Source organism: Cheilinus undulatus, linkage group 9 (assembly GCF_018320785.1).
Source record: "Cheilinus undulatus linkage group 9, ASM1832078v1, whole genome shotgun sequence".
In the NCBI taxonomy this organism is placed as follows: Eukaryota; Metazoa; Chordata; class Actinopteri; order Labriformes; family Labridae; genus Cheilinus; species Cheilinus undulatus.
In genome coordinates, this window is record NC_054873.1 from 37,926,267 (window position 1) to 37,942,102 (window position 15,836).

General features: G+C 38.0%; 1 protein-coding gene across 7 annotated transcripts in view; it reads right to left on the reverse strand.

Annotated features, from left to right (window-relative positions):
• Positions 1-2,147: 2,147 nt before the first annotated feature.
• Positions 2,148-15,836, reverse strand: part of ndrg4 (NDRG family member 4) — an 81,974-nt gene continuing 68,285 nt past the window's right edge. For 5 of the 7 annotated variants that reach the window (XM_041795264.1, XM_041795265.1, XM_041795261.1 and 2 more), the window contains 13 exons: positions 13,037-13,157; positions 12,193-12,255; positions 11,723-11,783; positions 11,520-11,606; positions 11,362-11,418; positions 11,014-11,117; positions 10,858-10,914; positions 10,123-10,174; positions 8,659-8,706; positions 7,548-7,583; positions 7,371-7,422; positions 7,165-7,203; positions 2,148-5,083 (listed from right to left, as the gene is read on the reverse strand). In XM_041795264.1, the coding sequence (XP_041651198.1) occupies positions 4,929-5,083; positions 7,165-7,203; positions 7,371-7,422; positions 7,548-7,583; positions 8,659-8,706; positions 10,123-10,174; positions 10,858-10,914; positions 11,014-11,117; positions 11,362-11,418; positions 11,520-11,606; positions 11,723-11,783; positions 12,193-12,255; positions 13,037-13,157 (932 nt within the window). In that variant the 3' untranslated portion in view covers positions 2,148-4,928. The remainder of the gene's footprint in view (positions 5,084-7,164; positions 7,204-7,370; positions 7,423-7,547; positions 7,584-8,658; positions 8,707-10,122; positions 10,175-10,857; positions 10,915-11,013; positions 11,118-11,361; positions 11,419-11,519; positions 11,607-11,722; positions 11,784-12,192; positions 12,256-13,036; positions 13,158-15,836) is intronic. The other 2 variants (XM_041795262.1, XM_041795268.1) reach the window with 1 other exon arrangement.

Below are 15,836 nucleotides of genomic sequence, written 5' to 3' on the forward strand. Positions count from 1 at the left end.
GTCAGCTGTGGCAGAAACCTACAATGGTTGATACACCAATAGGTAAAAGCTCTGTAACCTAAATTATATTTTTAATGCTAAAATAAAATTATTATTGTTATCCATGAATTTTCAAATTTACAAAAAAACTGAAAAAATAGTAAAGCACATTAATATTTCTTGATTAATATGTCAAATTATAGTTATTTACTTGCATTCCTGAAGAGAAACATGAGTTTTACTGGTTGAATGTTGTGCTTGATTAATTTCTGACTTCTCAGAGAAGCCCAGTGAGCCGGCTCAAATTTTGGGTGAATTCAGTTTGAAATTCCTCATTCCTGTTCAAAATAGTAAAACGTGGAGAGCTCACTGAAAATGAAAGAGTCGGCATTAAAGCACTTCATGATGCTGGATGGTCTTTGAGACAAATATGACAGGTGGTCTAATAAATTTGTTAAGCACTGTATACTGCATTTCATATGATCTCACAAATTTGGATAACTATTCTGATATATTATGAAAGAAAATTGTATTTAAAAAGAGCATTATTTTTTCATACAGATTCAAATTCAACAATCCTATCTTCTGTAAGTTGTTTATATAATAGCATGTATTGATTGAGATATATATTGTGAGTTATTTATACATTGTTGCAATATGAACTAGATCAATATTTACTAAAATTTGTTGGAACAATGTTAAGAAATATTATATGGACTTATTTTATTAACATGGAATCATAATAACAAACTATTCAAAATTATGGAGAAGGTGTGGGATTAGATAAGTTTATACTTCTTCCTGCTCCTTTTAAAATATGTAATCTAATTCATTAAGTGTTATTGTTTCCTTTGCATCACCTAATTTTTTTATATTTGTGTCTGTGAATTTGCAAGGTACTTTCTTTATTACATTGAAATCGCCATATCAATCGATCAATCAATTTGTGGCATGTTTGATGTAAAAACAGCTGTTTCAGAATTTTGCTGCCCATTTATTTTATTTGCAGCAAGTTATAGTTACCGCATTCATCATAGCTTTTATCATTTTAGCATTTTCTTGTCTGCACATGTTTTCCTCCATGTTAGTGGTTAAGCTCAGACACCATGGACAGAACTGAGAAGGATTTGACAGCAGACTCTTCAAATTCAGACAAAGTCTTTATTTCTTACTTGTTACTTGATCAGTACATGGACAGAGACAGCTTACTTGGTATATGTATTAATATATATATAATATATATTTAAACTTTACATTACACATTTGAATGACAACATAGCAGGTAAGAGTCCTTTTACTGTTGTGAATACAAACAAGCGCATAGGGAAGACTCCCACAATATGAAACAATCAAAAAAAAAAAATAAAGAGAACTTATTGCTCATTACAAATCAATCAGAATGGCAGTAAGAAGAATAGTAGTAGTACACATGAATCAATATCATTTAACCATATGAAGTTACACTGTCGTTGCCTATAAAAGACTGAAAATCCAAGGGAAGAGAAACAGAAAAATGTTGAAGTTTTGTACACAATACTGGAGTGTTAGAGGGTTAGATCCAAATAAACCTGCTCTATAAATCAAAAGTATCTACAAGTGCAAAGAGGACTAAGGTCCATACAAACTGATTCAATGCCTGCTTACTGTGAATTTTCACAAATCCCTACTGAGCTTCACTATTATTAGACCTTTAGTAGGAATAGGAGGGAGCTTGGTTTCCATTTTCAGAATAAAATGTCAAAGATGTGGAGAAGGAACAAATGTGCAAACCATAGAGAGGGTTTCTAAGAGGTGTAGGTTGACAATACTGTACAGCACTTCAAAAAGGGACAAAATACATTCAGGGGCCCCCAGGCAGTATGGATAGAAGTTGTGTAGGAGGAAACAAGAGTGTAGATGTCAAAAAATAGCTAAGTAAAGAGAAAAAACACTGAAAGGTTATTGTTTATGCTACATGCAAACATCAGTGTTCCTGAAATCCATCTGTGAGGTTGTACGAGAAGTGACTGAGGTGTTGGATTTGACCGTTTTAAAATCTTCAAAAATCCTCCTTCATATGTTTGACTTGTTTAAAACAAATCAACAATAATCTCTAGAGCTTCAACTACATCACATTCTTTCCCATTAACATTCATTCATTCATTTTCAGGTCAGAATCTCTCTCAGTGTTTAAGGTTATAACCCCTTCTCTTCCTTCACTGAAAAAAAAAAAAAAAAAAAAAACCCATTCTCAATCATTATTCTGCAGTCTTGCGCCCCCTGGTGTCTAGAAACACAAATTACACTACCAACATTAAAAAAGTGACTTCAGCTGATAGCCCTTTAGGGTGCGACTGGGTTTGCCTGTGAGAGCCGGGGCACCTTGTGATTTTTTTTAGGGGAAAGGGGTTGTTTTTTAAGGTGGCTGGGGGTTGCCCTACATTCTGAGCTTGGCGCCCAAATGGCTCCAAAAAAGCCCCGTCCCTTACAGGCCACCTCAGGGAAGCGCACACCTCAGCGATTGGAAGCTATGCCCCTTCTGACAGGGGACCAAAGGGTTTTTTGAAAAAATGTCAAACAGGAGAAGGTGACTATGGTACATGAACACTGTACATTACTAAGCCAAAAACCAGGAGACCCCATCTCTGATCCCTACATACATGGTGGTCCAGTTTTACAGCAGATCCCAGCACACAGCTACACTAGTCTATAACTATATTTCTATACATGTACTACAGTAGTGATAGTTACACAGCACATCAAAACACAATCTAACCACATAGCAATGGATTCCTTCTTGTTTGTGAATTGTGAGTATTTTTCTTTGGATTGGTTCCCCTACAAAGCTTAGCCCACTATGGTTCTTACAGGAAGATGTGTAAATATGAGTCTATGCAAGGGGTAAAAGTGTGATAGTGGATATTTCTGTGTGGGTGCATGTGGCAAGCTTTGGTATATCAATACAGAAGGGCTCTGCACTGTAAGGGAAGTCTACTGTGAGTTGCGTGGCGGTAACCTGCAAAGTGAGTTTGCAGGGCCGGCCTGGTCCCGCCTCGGCCCCTCTGGTCTAGTTTGGTTTGGATCAGAGTGTGATTGTCATGTTAAAGACCACAAAGTCGACCGACTATGGCCAGAACCATGTTCACGTGTGCGCTGGAGTTACAGACCAGTGATGGTGCTTACATCCATGGCTCTATTTATCTAGCCACATACAAAGAGCTAATGAACAATGCCCTAATGCTGAACACTACTTAGATACTAGAATGCCCTAAGATTACTTTCACATTCACATGCATATACATATAGATACTTCTTCTAGTCTATACTCATGTAGTGGATTGTCTTAGAAATGTGAGATGACACAGTTTAAAGCTGCACTTAGCAACATTTCACCAATGTTTCTTAAATGTAATTCTAAGAAAATTTCACCATCATAAAAACCCTTCTGTTGTCTGGATGGACCACACATCTAGATTATGTAGTTTAGGTTAATCTTTAAAATGATCATATGATGAGAATTGTCCTGGTTAGTGTGATACATTCAGTCTATAAAATTTGCTATTTGAGCTAATACAGATAACATTGCATTTCTTAATCTACATGCTGCATAGAGTACAAACATCAAACATTGAACTATTTTGTTTATATTAGTGTATTTTTGTAATCTTTCAAGCAAATAAATGATTGAGAGATCTACATAACTTCACAGGTGAATGATTAATGTGTGTTAATAGATGTAGGTGTTCTATTCCTCCTCATATCCACATGCTGACCTACTGCTCCTTGCTTTTCCTGCTACATTATCTACATTTGATTGTGCTCCTTTAAATGCTGATGAACTCTGAGTCATAGATTGTCATCTAGCTAAAAAAATCAAGATAAAATCAACAGTGGTTTGGTTACTTATGACTGTCAGCCTAGGTTTAACATCTGAACTCACAGACTCCAGCCTTTAGATTTTGTCTCAAGCATAAAAAAAATTAAAGAACTGTGACCATCTTAAAAAGTACGACTCATGATCATTACAAAATAGACAATCATAAAGGTGCATCTCTGATGCTTTCCTGTAACAAATATAACTATCAGGCCCATCCAGACCCATCCCAGGGTCTAGTGCACACCTATTCCAGCAAATAATATCACTGTTTTGCAATTGAATTGTAATTTAAGTTAAATCTTCACCAAGTACAACTTTAAATTAGTGTGTTGGACTCTAGCTATGACTAATAAAAGCTCTCTCTAAGCACTACAGGTGCACTCAGCTACAAGTGGCTGTGTTCTGCTACCTGTAAAACTGGACACACCCCTTTTGATGCACACCTGCCAATTTTAGAGAGGAATTAAACATCCTTATTAACAACACAGAGAGAGATACTTACACTTTGTCCATTCAGAAGTAAATAATAAACAACTTTCAAAAGGCTCAACACTTTTCCTTAATGTTCCCTAAATAGTTCTGTTTCCTCCTTGTGTCCTGTACTTTCACCATTTCTGAAAGATTTTAGTATCATGTTTACAACAGCAGCTTATTATGGTATAGTGTTGTGTGGAATCTGACAGACAATTTTGCTCGTTTTTTTGTTGTGTGTTTTGGGGGAGGGGGGCTGAAGTGGGGAAGTAAAGAATGAGGAAACACTTAGCAAACACAAGAATGACACTGAGAACAAAAACAGATGCCTAATCTTTAAGTGCTGGGTGACATGGGTGGTTGGGGGTGTTAGTAGTAATACATATGGTATTTTACAGTGGAAAGGAAAGAAGATGGCAGACAAAGGGATCTGGAGGAGTTAGAAAAGGACAGAAAGAGATATTTCCACCTATTCACAAGCTTTCCTAATGGTACTGTCTCATTTCACCCTCCATCATGTCTGACTTCCTTCACCCAGCCCTTCTCTTTACTCTCATCTCTCCCCAACTCTCTTCCCATCCCTCTACCCCCTCCCTTCCTCTTTCTATGGCAGGCTAACTCCTCAGCAGGACACCTCCATGGTGTGGGTGACTGTCCCGACTCCCTCGCTGCTGTCAGAATGGGTGCAGGCCCGAGAGCGGGAGCCATCCATGGAGCTGGCGCTGTTCAGGGAGGCTGTCCTGGAGCGAGCGAGGCGAGTCATGCTGGCAGAGGGCACTAGGAGGGAGAGGAGGGGATGGGAGGAAGACAAGAATTGGACATTACACTTTGTTGCAAATAAATCAGTGAGATGTTGGATGATGCTGGGGGAATGTGGGTAGTTCATGCTAGTGTGGAGAACTTAAGAACAGTATTTTTTGTAGCTAGGTGGCTCACATAACAGCTGTAACAAGTGCAGGTTGCTCAGAAAAGCTGTGAATGTGTCTGAACAGAAACACATTGTCAGCATCATGCAGGAGAAACTCAGGGCTCAGTCTGTTCTTTTAGCCTCATTCTCCCATATGAACAGAAAACATGGCTGCATGAATTAATCATTAATCAAATAGTAAGCTGTAACTAAACTTAGCACAAAAAGTAGGGGCATTTGTGTTAATGATTTGTTGTAACAATGCAATAACAATCTTACACTGTTTGAAAGCCTGTTTATTTCTCTTTTAAATGGTGCCACATTTGTTAGGACCATGCATTTGTGGGATGAGCAGCAGAGCTGAGTATGAGGATTGGACTCATGAAAAATTTGCCATATCTTCTCTGACAATGCCAAATAGCATATTTTGCTGTTGCTATTGACACTTTTTTTTAACTTCCAGTACCCCCAGATGCTGACAACTAGGTGCCTTATCATCATCATTGGAGAGAAAATTGGGCAAATCTTTCATGGACACAACTCTCATACCCAGTTAATCCCCCAAATGCATGTTTCTTACAAATGTGGCACCATTTAAAAGGGAAATAAAACACTTTCCAATGGTATAAGATTTGTTTTTGCCAAGTAGCATTGTTACAGCAAAGAACTACTCTTCCAAACACAAATGTCCTTACTTTTTGTGCTAATTTAATTTTATGCCTAAGAAGATATAGAGATAAGATTGTCTAAAGTTGTTTCCAAGCTCAGGAATAATTCATATAACTCCATGAATAGTTCTAGATTCTGAATATGTTGTAGGTAAAATTCAGTACTTTAAACCACTGCTTTTTTTTTAATCTAAATACAAAAATAAATTTATAAAAAGGTTTGAATTTGAGAACAGTTTGTGACTGTTGTAAACAAATACTTGTAGGCAAATGTTTCAAGTACCCATGATAAAATGTTTGTTTTTCCCACTAATTGGCTTATGGAGGCTTGTTTGTTAAGATATAATTTTTTAATCAGGAACAGCTTTTATTTTAATTTATATAAAGCCACTTTACTGCATTAAAAAAACATTTTTACCTCACAGAATACAAAAGTTGTTTTACTGTTTTTATAGAAGTAACATACACAAACAACACATAAATGTGCCATGTGTTGATCCTACATCATTTTAAAGTGACAGTGAAAACATGTGAGTGAGTAATATTTGCACTTGTAGACTTACTTTGCAAATAAATGTGAATGTACAAGCAGTTGTATTTATTGGCTACTTGCAGCTTTAATAAAACAATGAATACAACTCTGACTCTAGCTTTGAAAGTGCTCTATCAGTCAAAGTAAATGAATTTTAGTTGTTTGGTTTCTAAAACAAACAGCTGCAAGCCTGTAGCCTGGGACAGTGTCAAAGTATATAATCTAATGCTTCACATTGTATTCTGTGCATTTTGTGTGCAGGTTTGGTAACTGAGCACAAATCTGCATTGCCTTGAGGACAAGGTTAGTTTGAACTTGACTGACTGACTTGTTACCAGGAATTAAATTCATCTCTGTTTGTCATTCTTATTCAGAACCTTGAACATTTACTGCCTACTTAAAGACACATGTTGATCATCTATTATAGGCATAATCCAAAAGGCTTTGCTCAGAGCTAGCTCAAGGCCATGCAAAGAGCTGTATTGGAGATGCAATGGCAAAAGGATGGGGGAAGGAGAAGTAACAATATATTTTTCCTCTGGAGGAAAAATTATTTTTCAAAAAGAAAAAAAAGATGGGGTTCAATGTCTGTCAGATCAAAAGAAACCGCAATGATAGCAAAAGTAAAAATTTCATAAAAGCCCAGAACATTATATCAATAATCAAATAAATCAAAAAAAATTTGAAAATGCCAATGTCATCGAACAGGGCAGCAATAAGAGGTCAGAGGTGAACGAGGAGGAGGAAGTACCTGGCCCTCCACTCAACCTCCGATCCTTCACATAAGCGACTGAGAGAACGGGTAAGGAAGACAGAGGGCAAGATTAACACAACTCATGTCCCTCTGTATGGTATAACATAACATCACAATACAGTTAAACATTTACTTAGATAACTGTATCAAAATTAGTCATATATTTATGAAATCTACTGTCATAGTCTGGGTCTGATACTCACTGTAGCCCATTCCCTGCAGGAAGTACTTGAAGGCTTCAGTCAGCTTGCCAGGCTGGAAAACAAATTGTTAGAGTTTACATTTCACCGGATTTAAAGAAAACAGACTCACAGATCAGAGACACACTGGTCTGTCTTAAACTGGTATTAGGTGTGCTTTGTTAGCAGGCTCAATGTTACCTGTGTGAGCTGGGGAAGTCCACCAGAGTCAGCCATCTGTCATCAGAGGAGAGAGCAATATTAGTGTACAGTGAATACTGGAGATTAAGTCATACACATTTTTTTTTGACTTTTTTCTTGCAACTGTTCTTTTTTGATCCCTGAATCATATTTGAATATTTCTATAATATGAAGTGTGAGTATCTACTATAAAGTTAGTAAACTTTAAGATGTTTTGGTATTTTTGGTCGCCACATATACGCCAAATCTGTATACGCCTAGTAGGCATACACAGATTTGTTCACTCTGGGATCTGGTTTCAAAAAGTAGCGTTTATGGCCTCTCAAAACACCATTTCTGTGTGGATGAAACATCGAAATGGCAAAAAGTTTTGCGTATACTCCTGATTTTGTCTTTGTGTGGAGGGGCCTAGATCTTGGATGGAGCCAAATACATGACCAAAAAAAAGACAAGACAAAACTAACACACCACATTTCCGCCTGATTACCTAAACTTATTTGGCATTATCCAGAGTTCTGGAGAAATTATCTCTTTAAAGTGGAAAAACAGCTTTGTTATTGTAAGAAAAAGTGACAAATGCATGGATGCATGCCCACCAAGGACTTCACAGACTTTTTGCCATCATGTTTTTTCAGACACCCATTGGAGACCTTCTGAAAACAGCTTTGGGACCCACTTTTGGGTCACAAGCCACCAGTTGAAAACCACTGACCTAGATTATGCTGTTTATAAACAAAATTGATATAAATTAAATTTGTATTTAAATGACAAATTTTTCTGCTGTCAGACTGACTAAAAATGGTCTTAAAAATCAGAATTAAGCAGGGAGCAGGTGACCTAGTGGTTAAAGGCGCTCCCCATATACGCGGGCGACCTGAGTTCGAATCCAGCCTGAGGCCTTTTACCGCATGTCTCACCCCCACTCTTGACCCTGTTTATGACTCTATCCACTGTCCTCCTCTATCTAATAAAGGCACAAAAAGCCCAAAAATAAATCTTAAAAAAAAAAAAAAAAATCAGAAATAAGCAAGAATTTCCTTCAAGATGAATGAATGTCTATTCTATACTAGCTTATGAAGTTACTGCATATTACATAGGGTCAAACAGTTACCTTTAAGAAGGTGGTGTTGGTTGGGTCCAGTTTGGAGTTGCACTCCACCTTGAAAATAAAAACAACAGGTTGAACTTTGTTTAAAAAAAAAGAAAAAGGAAAGCAGCTTCAGTAAAATGTTCTTCATGTTTTGCATTGGGGTAGGGGACACTGTTTCATATGCTGTACCTTTAGATGATGTATGGAGTCTATATTAGTCTGTGTGTATGTGAGTGACCCAGATACTGCAGTGTGCTGCAGAGATGAGTCACTCCAGCAGGCTGAGAGCCGCAGTGTGCACACTCACACTCACACACACACACACACAGCAGGCAGACGTGCACAGATACATGACCATGTGGACACAGAAACGCACAGACAACACTGACATGTTTTAGCTCTCTGCTGCTTTTAATCTTTAATCCTTCAACAGACTACCAAGATACATATTTCACTGCCCCAACTTGTCAAGTAACAAATGTGTGTAAAGGTGTTGCTTCTTAAAAAAACACTTAAAAAAACAAGTCTTTTACTAAAGCACTGTAACACAAACAGCACAGCTTTGAACAACAAAACATTAAAATGAAAAATCTGAAATGAGGCTGTGCAAATGCAAGTCTTATTTATGCATTTCTCAGCATATTCCCTTTGTTCCTGTGGGCTGCTCACTTTGTGTAAAGGAATGTGTCACAGAAGTGGGAGCAAACGCAGCAGCCTTAATATGAGCGGATATCAAATATTAACATGACCTCCATCTGTCAGATCCAATCTAACAGCCTTTGTTTACGTCTCTTGCTTCCTCAGTTTATTTCCCTCCATCCCTCTGTCACTTTCCATCCCTCTAATTCTCTGTCTTTCCAAGATGTTTTATAACCACTTCCCACCCCGCCCTCCCTCGCTGCACCTCTATCCCATCCCTCCATCCAACAGAGGACTGATTTGATTTCAATTTTAACATGAGCAGATTAACTGGTGCAGAAGCATAAATATCTAGGCCACTTCAAACTAGGAAACCCCAGAGACAGAGTGAGGCCATCTGGCCCCCAGAGAACACACTAGCACACTAACACACACACCTATAGTACATAAAGCAAGTGGTGCGCACAGACGCAGATGGACGGACGGAGACAGAACAGACACACACAGAGTCCCTGGGGTGCAGCAGGGTTGTGCACAGAGTGAACTAAGTCTCTGCTGGCTGACCTGTTTCTGTTTTACTGAATGAGAACAAACTCTAACTAGGTTTTCATGCCAAGTACAAATCAGTGATAAGGACAAGATCAGGGGCACAGGGGGAGGATTGAATGTTCAGAGCTTTAGTTAGATCTTTTCTTAGAGGCAGGACTACTTTGAAGGAAGATTAGAGAGTTATGAGAAGGTTCAAGGTGAGGGCAAAAGAGGGGGAGCAGCTGATGGGACAGGCTCTGCACCATGAGACAAAAAAAGGAACTCTCAGAGCAGAGGGGGATAAACTGATGGACTCACCACTCCCTCCTCAGCAGGAGCATTGTCTCCTACAACCAGCATCACAGGACACCTACAGGAACAATGAAGTCACAATTATTTTTAAGAAGTTGATTTTTTGTCAGTATTTGTATAGTTCTTTAGGGATTTTTGTTTGTTTGTTTTCTCAATTAGTTGTTTGGCCTCTAAACTACTACCTAAAATAGGGAATGTGCCATTTTAAAATTATTTTTATACATCCAACAGTCAAAATGAAGAATAATATATGATTAAAAGTGATGTGCCTCTTAATCAACATGATGGTGACAGCTTACAAATTTCTGTTAAATCTATAAAAGATTTTTTCATCTGTCTGTGAAATACAATATTTCTGGGAAATATTATCATGCACAATTTAATGTAGCCTATTTTATTTTGGCTAAAAGAAAACATGATACAAAGATAAACCTACAGATTCATTGCACTCTGATTTCATAATGCAACAGTGGCTTTATAGATTTAATCAAAACATGTGCCAAATATTCCCAATGTGGAGCAACTTAATCAGATTAAAGTAGGTTGTGAATTAACTTGCTAAAGTTTTAAGTCTCCCTGTAGTACAATTCTTCTAAAATTATTAATACATATTGGATTTATTGATTACAATGCCTGTAATTAATCACAATAGTTTGCATTAATCAACTGACAGCATTAGTTCAATATATTCATTTAATCTTTATGAGTCAATGTATTGGGACAATGGCTGTGTAAACTCACTTGAGGGTCTTAGCATTGAGAACAGTCCCACTGCGGTTCATCTCCAAGTCCCGCCGACTGAAAGGGACCAGACAAGATAGACGATCAGATTACTTTCTCTTTGGTCTGAGTGGTGCAAATATGACTGGTACAGTAGAGGGAAACACTTTTCCTTACCTGTTGTACATGTTCCAGAAAAGCTGCAGGTTGAACTGGTTGATGGTGTTGTTGATCTGTTGCCGGTAGCTCTGCACAAGCTCTGTGTTGTTCATCAGCTCCTCCTGCAAGAAAAACCCAAAACCATCAGAAAATCAATGAGGATACACAATTAAGAGACTTATAGTCCTTTAGATAAGCAGAGACTTTAGTTCTTGCTACTAGCATGCTAGAAAGGCTATACACTTAGATGTGGTAAAGATTGTACTTAAAACCTTTTTTTGTCTCGCTTTAGCTTCTATTTTTTAAAAAAGTACCATAAAAGAAAGTCGACTGAGAAGTAATTGAAGAATAACAGTGGTCTAATACCTGGCTGAAAAGGTGTGGCAGGACAGTATCAGGCAGTGCACTGGTCAGACCTGACAGCTGGGGAAAACAGTTTGGGACAAATGTAAGAAAAGAAAACAGCCTGCATTCATCAGCAGAAACCAAAGCAAAGCATTAGTGTGAGGTAACAGCCTTGGTACCTTGGTGGCAGCCCAGTCGATCCACCCTTTGCCATTGGGGTCGATGTTGAGCAGAACCAAACCCTCCACCAGATCTGGGAAGATCAGCTGAGAGAAAATAATAACATGTCATATAAATGTAAAGGTTTAAACCAGCGCTAGACTCGCTGTGCATGGGTAATATGTCCAGTACATGATGGATCAATAAAAAAAAAACAACTTACAGCAAACTTGGCTAGGATGTAAGCTCCAGCTCCGACTCCAATACCCACAATGCTCTTGAATCTGCAGAGAGGTCATTGGTTCATTAGAGGCAATGTTACATGCGACAGTTTTTAACATGTGGATAACATAAAGGGATATAAAAACTTATAGAGTATTATTGTGGACTTACTTACTGTCTTTACAACATTACACAAGGATTTTAGTGACAGCGGATTTTGAAATTCTTGTGTGTGCATCTTCATTCTATGTTTTTTAAATTTTCTCTAACCAAACTGAAACATTCATTTTGAAAGAAGTAAATCCCACAGAAGCACTGGTGTAAGTAAATGTGGATGTAACATAAGGGGGTGGATATAAAAGACATGCTGTTCTTGCCAGCTTGGTAAGTACAAAGAGGACATGAAGTCCCTGTGTCTGCTCTTTGAAAAAAAGGCTGTACAACTAGAATTAAAACGAAAACAACACAAACCCAAAGTGCTGCACCACAGTGGGCAGCATCCCAGCCAGTTGGTCCATGGTAGGGTACTGGTACCTGTGGGTAGAGAGGACACCAATTAGATGACAGAGAAATAAAAAGTGTTTTTATAATAATCAAACTGCAGTCATGTAACCTTATTTCATACAGACCATAAGTAAACTAAGGAAAAACCAAAAGTGTACTACTAAAGTGCAGCTTTTACACTTTTAACTGAAGAATTCAAGTCACAAAAAAAATATGTATTTATTTATTTATTTAACCTTTATTTAACCAGGAAAAAACCTCATTGAGATTAAAAATCTCTTTTTCAAGAGTGTCCTGGCCAAGACAGCAGCTATAATAACTTATAACTTAACAAGAAATTAAGGATATTAAGGATATTATTTCGTGTATTCATTTTAATGAAAACAGTCAGAATGTAAAAGAGTAGAGTCCAGATTAGAAAACTGGAAATTCATTCATTCATGTATTTGAAGAATAAATTCAAAATTTAAAAGTCTGAAATGCGAAGAATTAAGATGAAATGTTATTTCTTAAAACAATGCCAGTTTCTCAAAATCAAAATGAATGAAAGAAGAACCCAACTCTTAGTAAAAGTTTATTTATTATCCTAAATATTTTTGTATTTTAGAATTTTAGTCATTAAATTTTATTTCATTCTTTTATTTAGAAAAAAAAATAGAGCCAATTCGGTTCATGTAAAGTCAAATCCTCTGACAGCCAGCTCATTAACATACAACATAAGTTAAACATAGTGGCCCATAGTTGTTATGTGGTAGAGTGTTTGTGTTGAATTTCTTCTCTAACGACTCTTGTTTGTGGTGTGCATTGTTACCCTTGTGGCATCTGCGATGCTCCGATCTGCTGCCCTGGAGCATCCACGTGGCACACCACAAAGTGTTTGGTGATCTCCTGCATGTCCTCATTGTTGAAGAAAGTGTTGAAGCACAGCTTGTCTGTGGGACAGTCAGGGAGCAAAGGATGGAGAGATGGGGGGAGGAGGGCGTAGAGGGCACAGTGAGGAGGTGGAGGAGAAGATGGAGAGCAGAGAAACGTGATTACATTACATATGCAGCATGCTCAGAGAGGACCTTGAAGGTGACCATCTGTTCACCTGATCCTGTGCCAGGAGGAAAAGTCAGCGACTGCTTCAACAAATCTGATACTCCCTTAACTCTCATTCACCTCTATTTATAACAGAGAACTGGCATTATGAAGTCATCTGAAGATACTGCAGTAAAGGTTGTTAAAATGAAGAACAAAGAACAAGAGAATGGCTTTATCCGTTTAAACTCACTCACCATCGTGGAAAGATGCCCCTTATGATTTACATCTGATATTTAAAGAAGTAATAAAGTAAGATGGTGTGTGTTTTTTACTTTTATCTCAATACTTTATTTAACATTTGATTCTTTTGTTTTCTTTTGTGAAAACAATCTGTCTGGTCAGAGTAAATATGTCACTAATCACTGCACAGTCTGGCAGTGTTCCCAGAGGCTTCCACTGTAACTGGAGAGTCAGATTTTGAAAGGTAGGGGCATTGACTTAGATGATTATAAATAAATTGGTATTAAGGCTTTGTTGGTTCTGTCTACTTATAATCAAGAGAGATTATGAAAGCATTTGAGTTTACATCTTTATCCCTCTTTGATTTCAATATGAGTTTCTCTTCTCTCTCATGGTTTTAAATCTTTGATATGTTATAAATCTGGAAACATTAAGCTCCTGCCAGACTTTATGGCTGGTTAAGACCAAAAGATTAATCATTAGCAGCTGTTTAGTTGTTGGCACTAAAAGAATTGAAGTTCCCTGTTGTGACATTTTGTGTCATGAGTATTGATGTATTTGGATAGTGACAGTCATAAAGTCTTTTTTTATATCAGAGGCAGGATTTATTTTCAATTCAAAAGGCTAAAAGTAGCATTCTCTGTGTCTCACTGTCATGTTATCTTCTTTTTTCTGTCATTTTAATTTTGTATATGGACAAACATCTTCATTTAAAGAATGATGAAGTGGAGAGGATTCCTTTGTTGTAAATGTGTTGCCTTACAAAAATTCAAAAATGTGAATAGCCAATCAAATCTTTGAAATATTTAAATGGATGATATGATAAGAGGGGAAACAAAGAGTAAATAAGTGCATTTGTGCAGGCAAACTTCAGAAGGCACTCAAGTTTGGCCACCCGAGTCAAAAAAGTGTAGACACTCCTCTGGAGAGGGTGTGGTACTTTTCAGCTGAAGACATCCTGTCTTTCTTAGGAATGAAACATTTGGTCTATTCTCAGAGTGACACACTCAGGATTTCTCCAAAATAAGGATTCTGACTCTATTTCTTGAATCAGTGTAAAAAGTTAGAACCCAGCATTCTGAAATAGCTTCATGTATTATAAATGTCAGCTCTCCCTTTGCCCTCCTCCCACCGGCTCTGCAGTTGTCCTACTTTCAGCTCATGTGTGTCACATTCAGTGAAACCACGCAGCAACATTGTTTCCTCCTCGGGCTGCAGATGAGTTCATTAAACGGGCCAATTAGCACGAAAACTGGGTTAGAAATGAAAGTAGGGGAGTCAGGAGAGGTGACTGTGGACTATTTGTCACAGTGTAGCATGGCACCGGTTTGGAGCCGTTTATATAAACAGAGATGCTACGTGAGGACAGAGGTGAGATGTTTCTCCAGCTCTTATTGGTACTCGCTGAATCATCAGTCGGCCTTCATAGTCTGCACTCCCACTGACTTTGTGACCTACTTTCTCCCTCTGCTACTTTGGTTGTGTCTCTGTTTGAGCCCCTCTCTCTCTTTATCATCCCTCGTCTTTTCTTACTTGAATTTCTGCTTCTTGATCTCCCTCCTGTTGTTTAAAACACCCACCTTCCTGCTTGTCTTTAACATTTGATCTCTTCTCAGTGTTAACTGTTCTGTTTTTGTCAGACTTCATCTTCTCTCTCTTTTTATTCTGTTTTAATGCACAGGTGGTTTAAAGGCACTGGCGGTGTGCTGAGCCATCTGCTAATTTGGAGTTATTATACATAAAAACAATAAACTCCCTTCCAATTTACCTTTGTCTGTTTCCAGTGTGACTCCTCTCATCCTTTGCCTCTGCTCTATCCTGAATGATGGTGCGCCACAGTCCAATGATTTAGAGACTGGCTATGAATACTAATAGCCTTGTGATTCTGCTGCAGCAGCAGAATGCAAGCCCGCTATCCTTTCCATCATTTTTTACATTTTTTCTCACTAACATCTTATTTTCTGTCTTAATTTGTATTGCACATTTCCTTTTTCTGTTGTGTTTTGCTGTTTATGATTGCCTTCTGTTCCGTTTTCAAAATGAAAGGAAAATCAGCTTAGTGAAATACTTCAGTAAAAAAGGCAGTAGGACAGACAACAAAAGCCAGATATTTGCCTTTTGCAGAGCTGCATGGATCAGCTTTGGTCCATGACACGCTATCCTCCAACCCCCCCACCATCCTTCTCCCACCTCTACCCATCACACAGCAGCGCCGCAGTGCTGCCGGCCCCGCCCCGCCTCCCTCTCTGCAGGATGGGGATGTTTTTCTGACCTACATTTCATCGATGCCTCGCACACTCACCCATCATTTGCCTCCTCATCTTTTCCTATTTCTATTTTTGCCCACT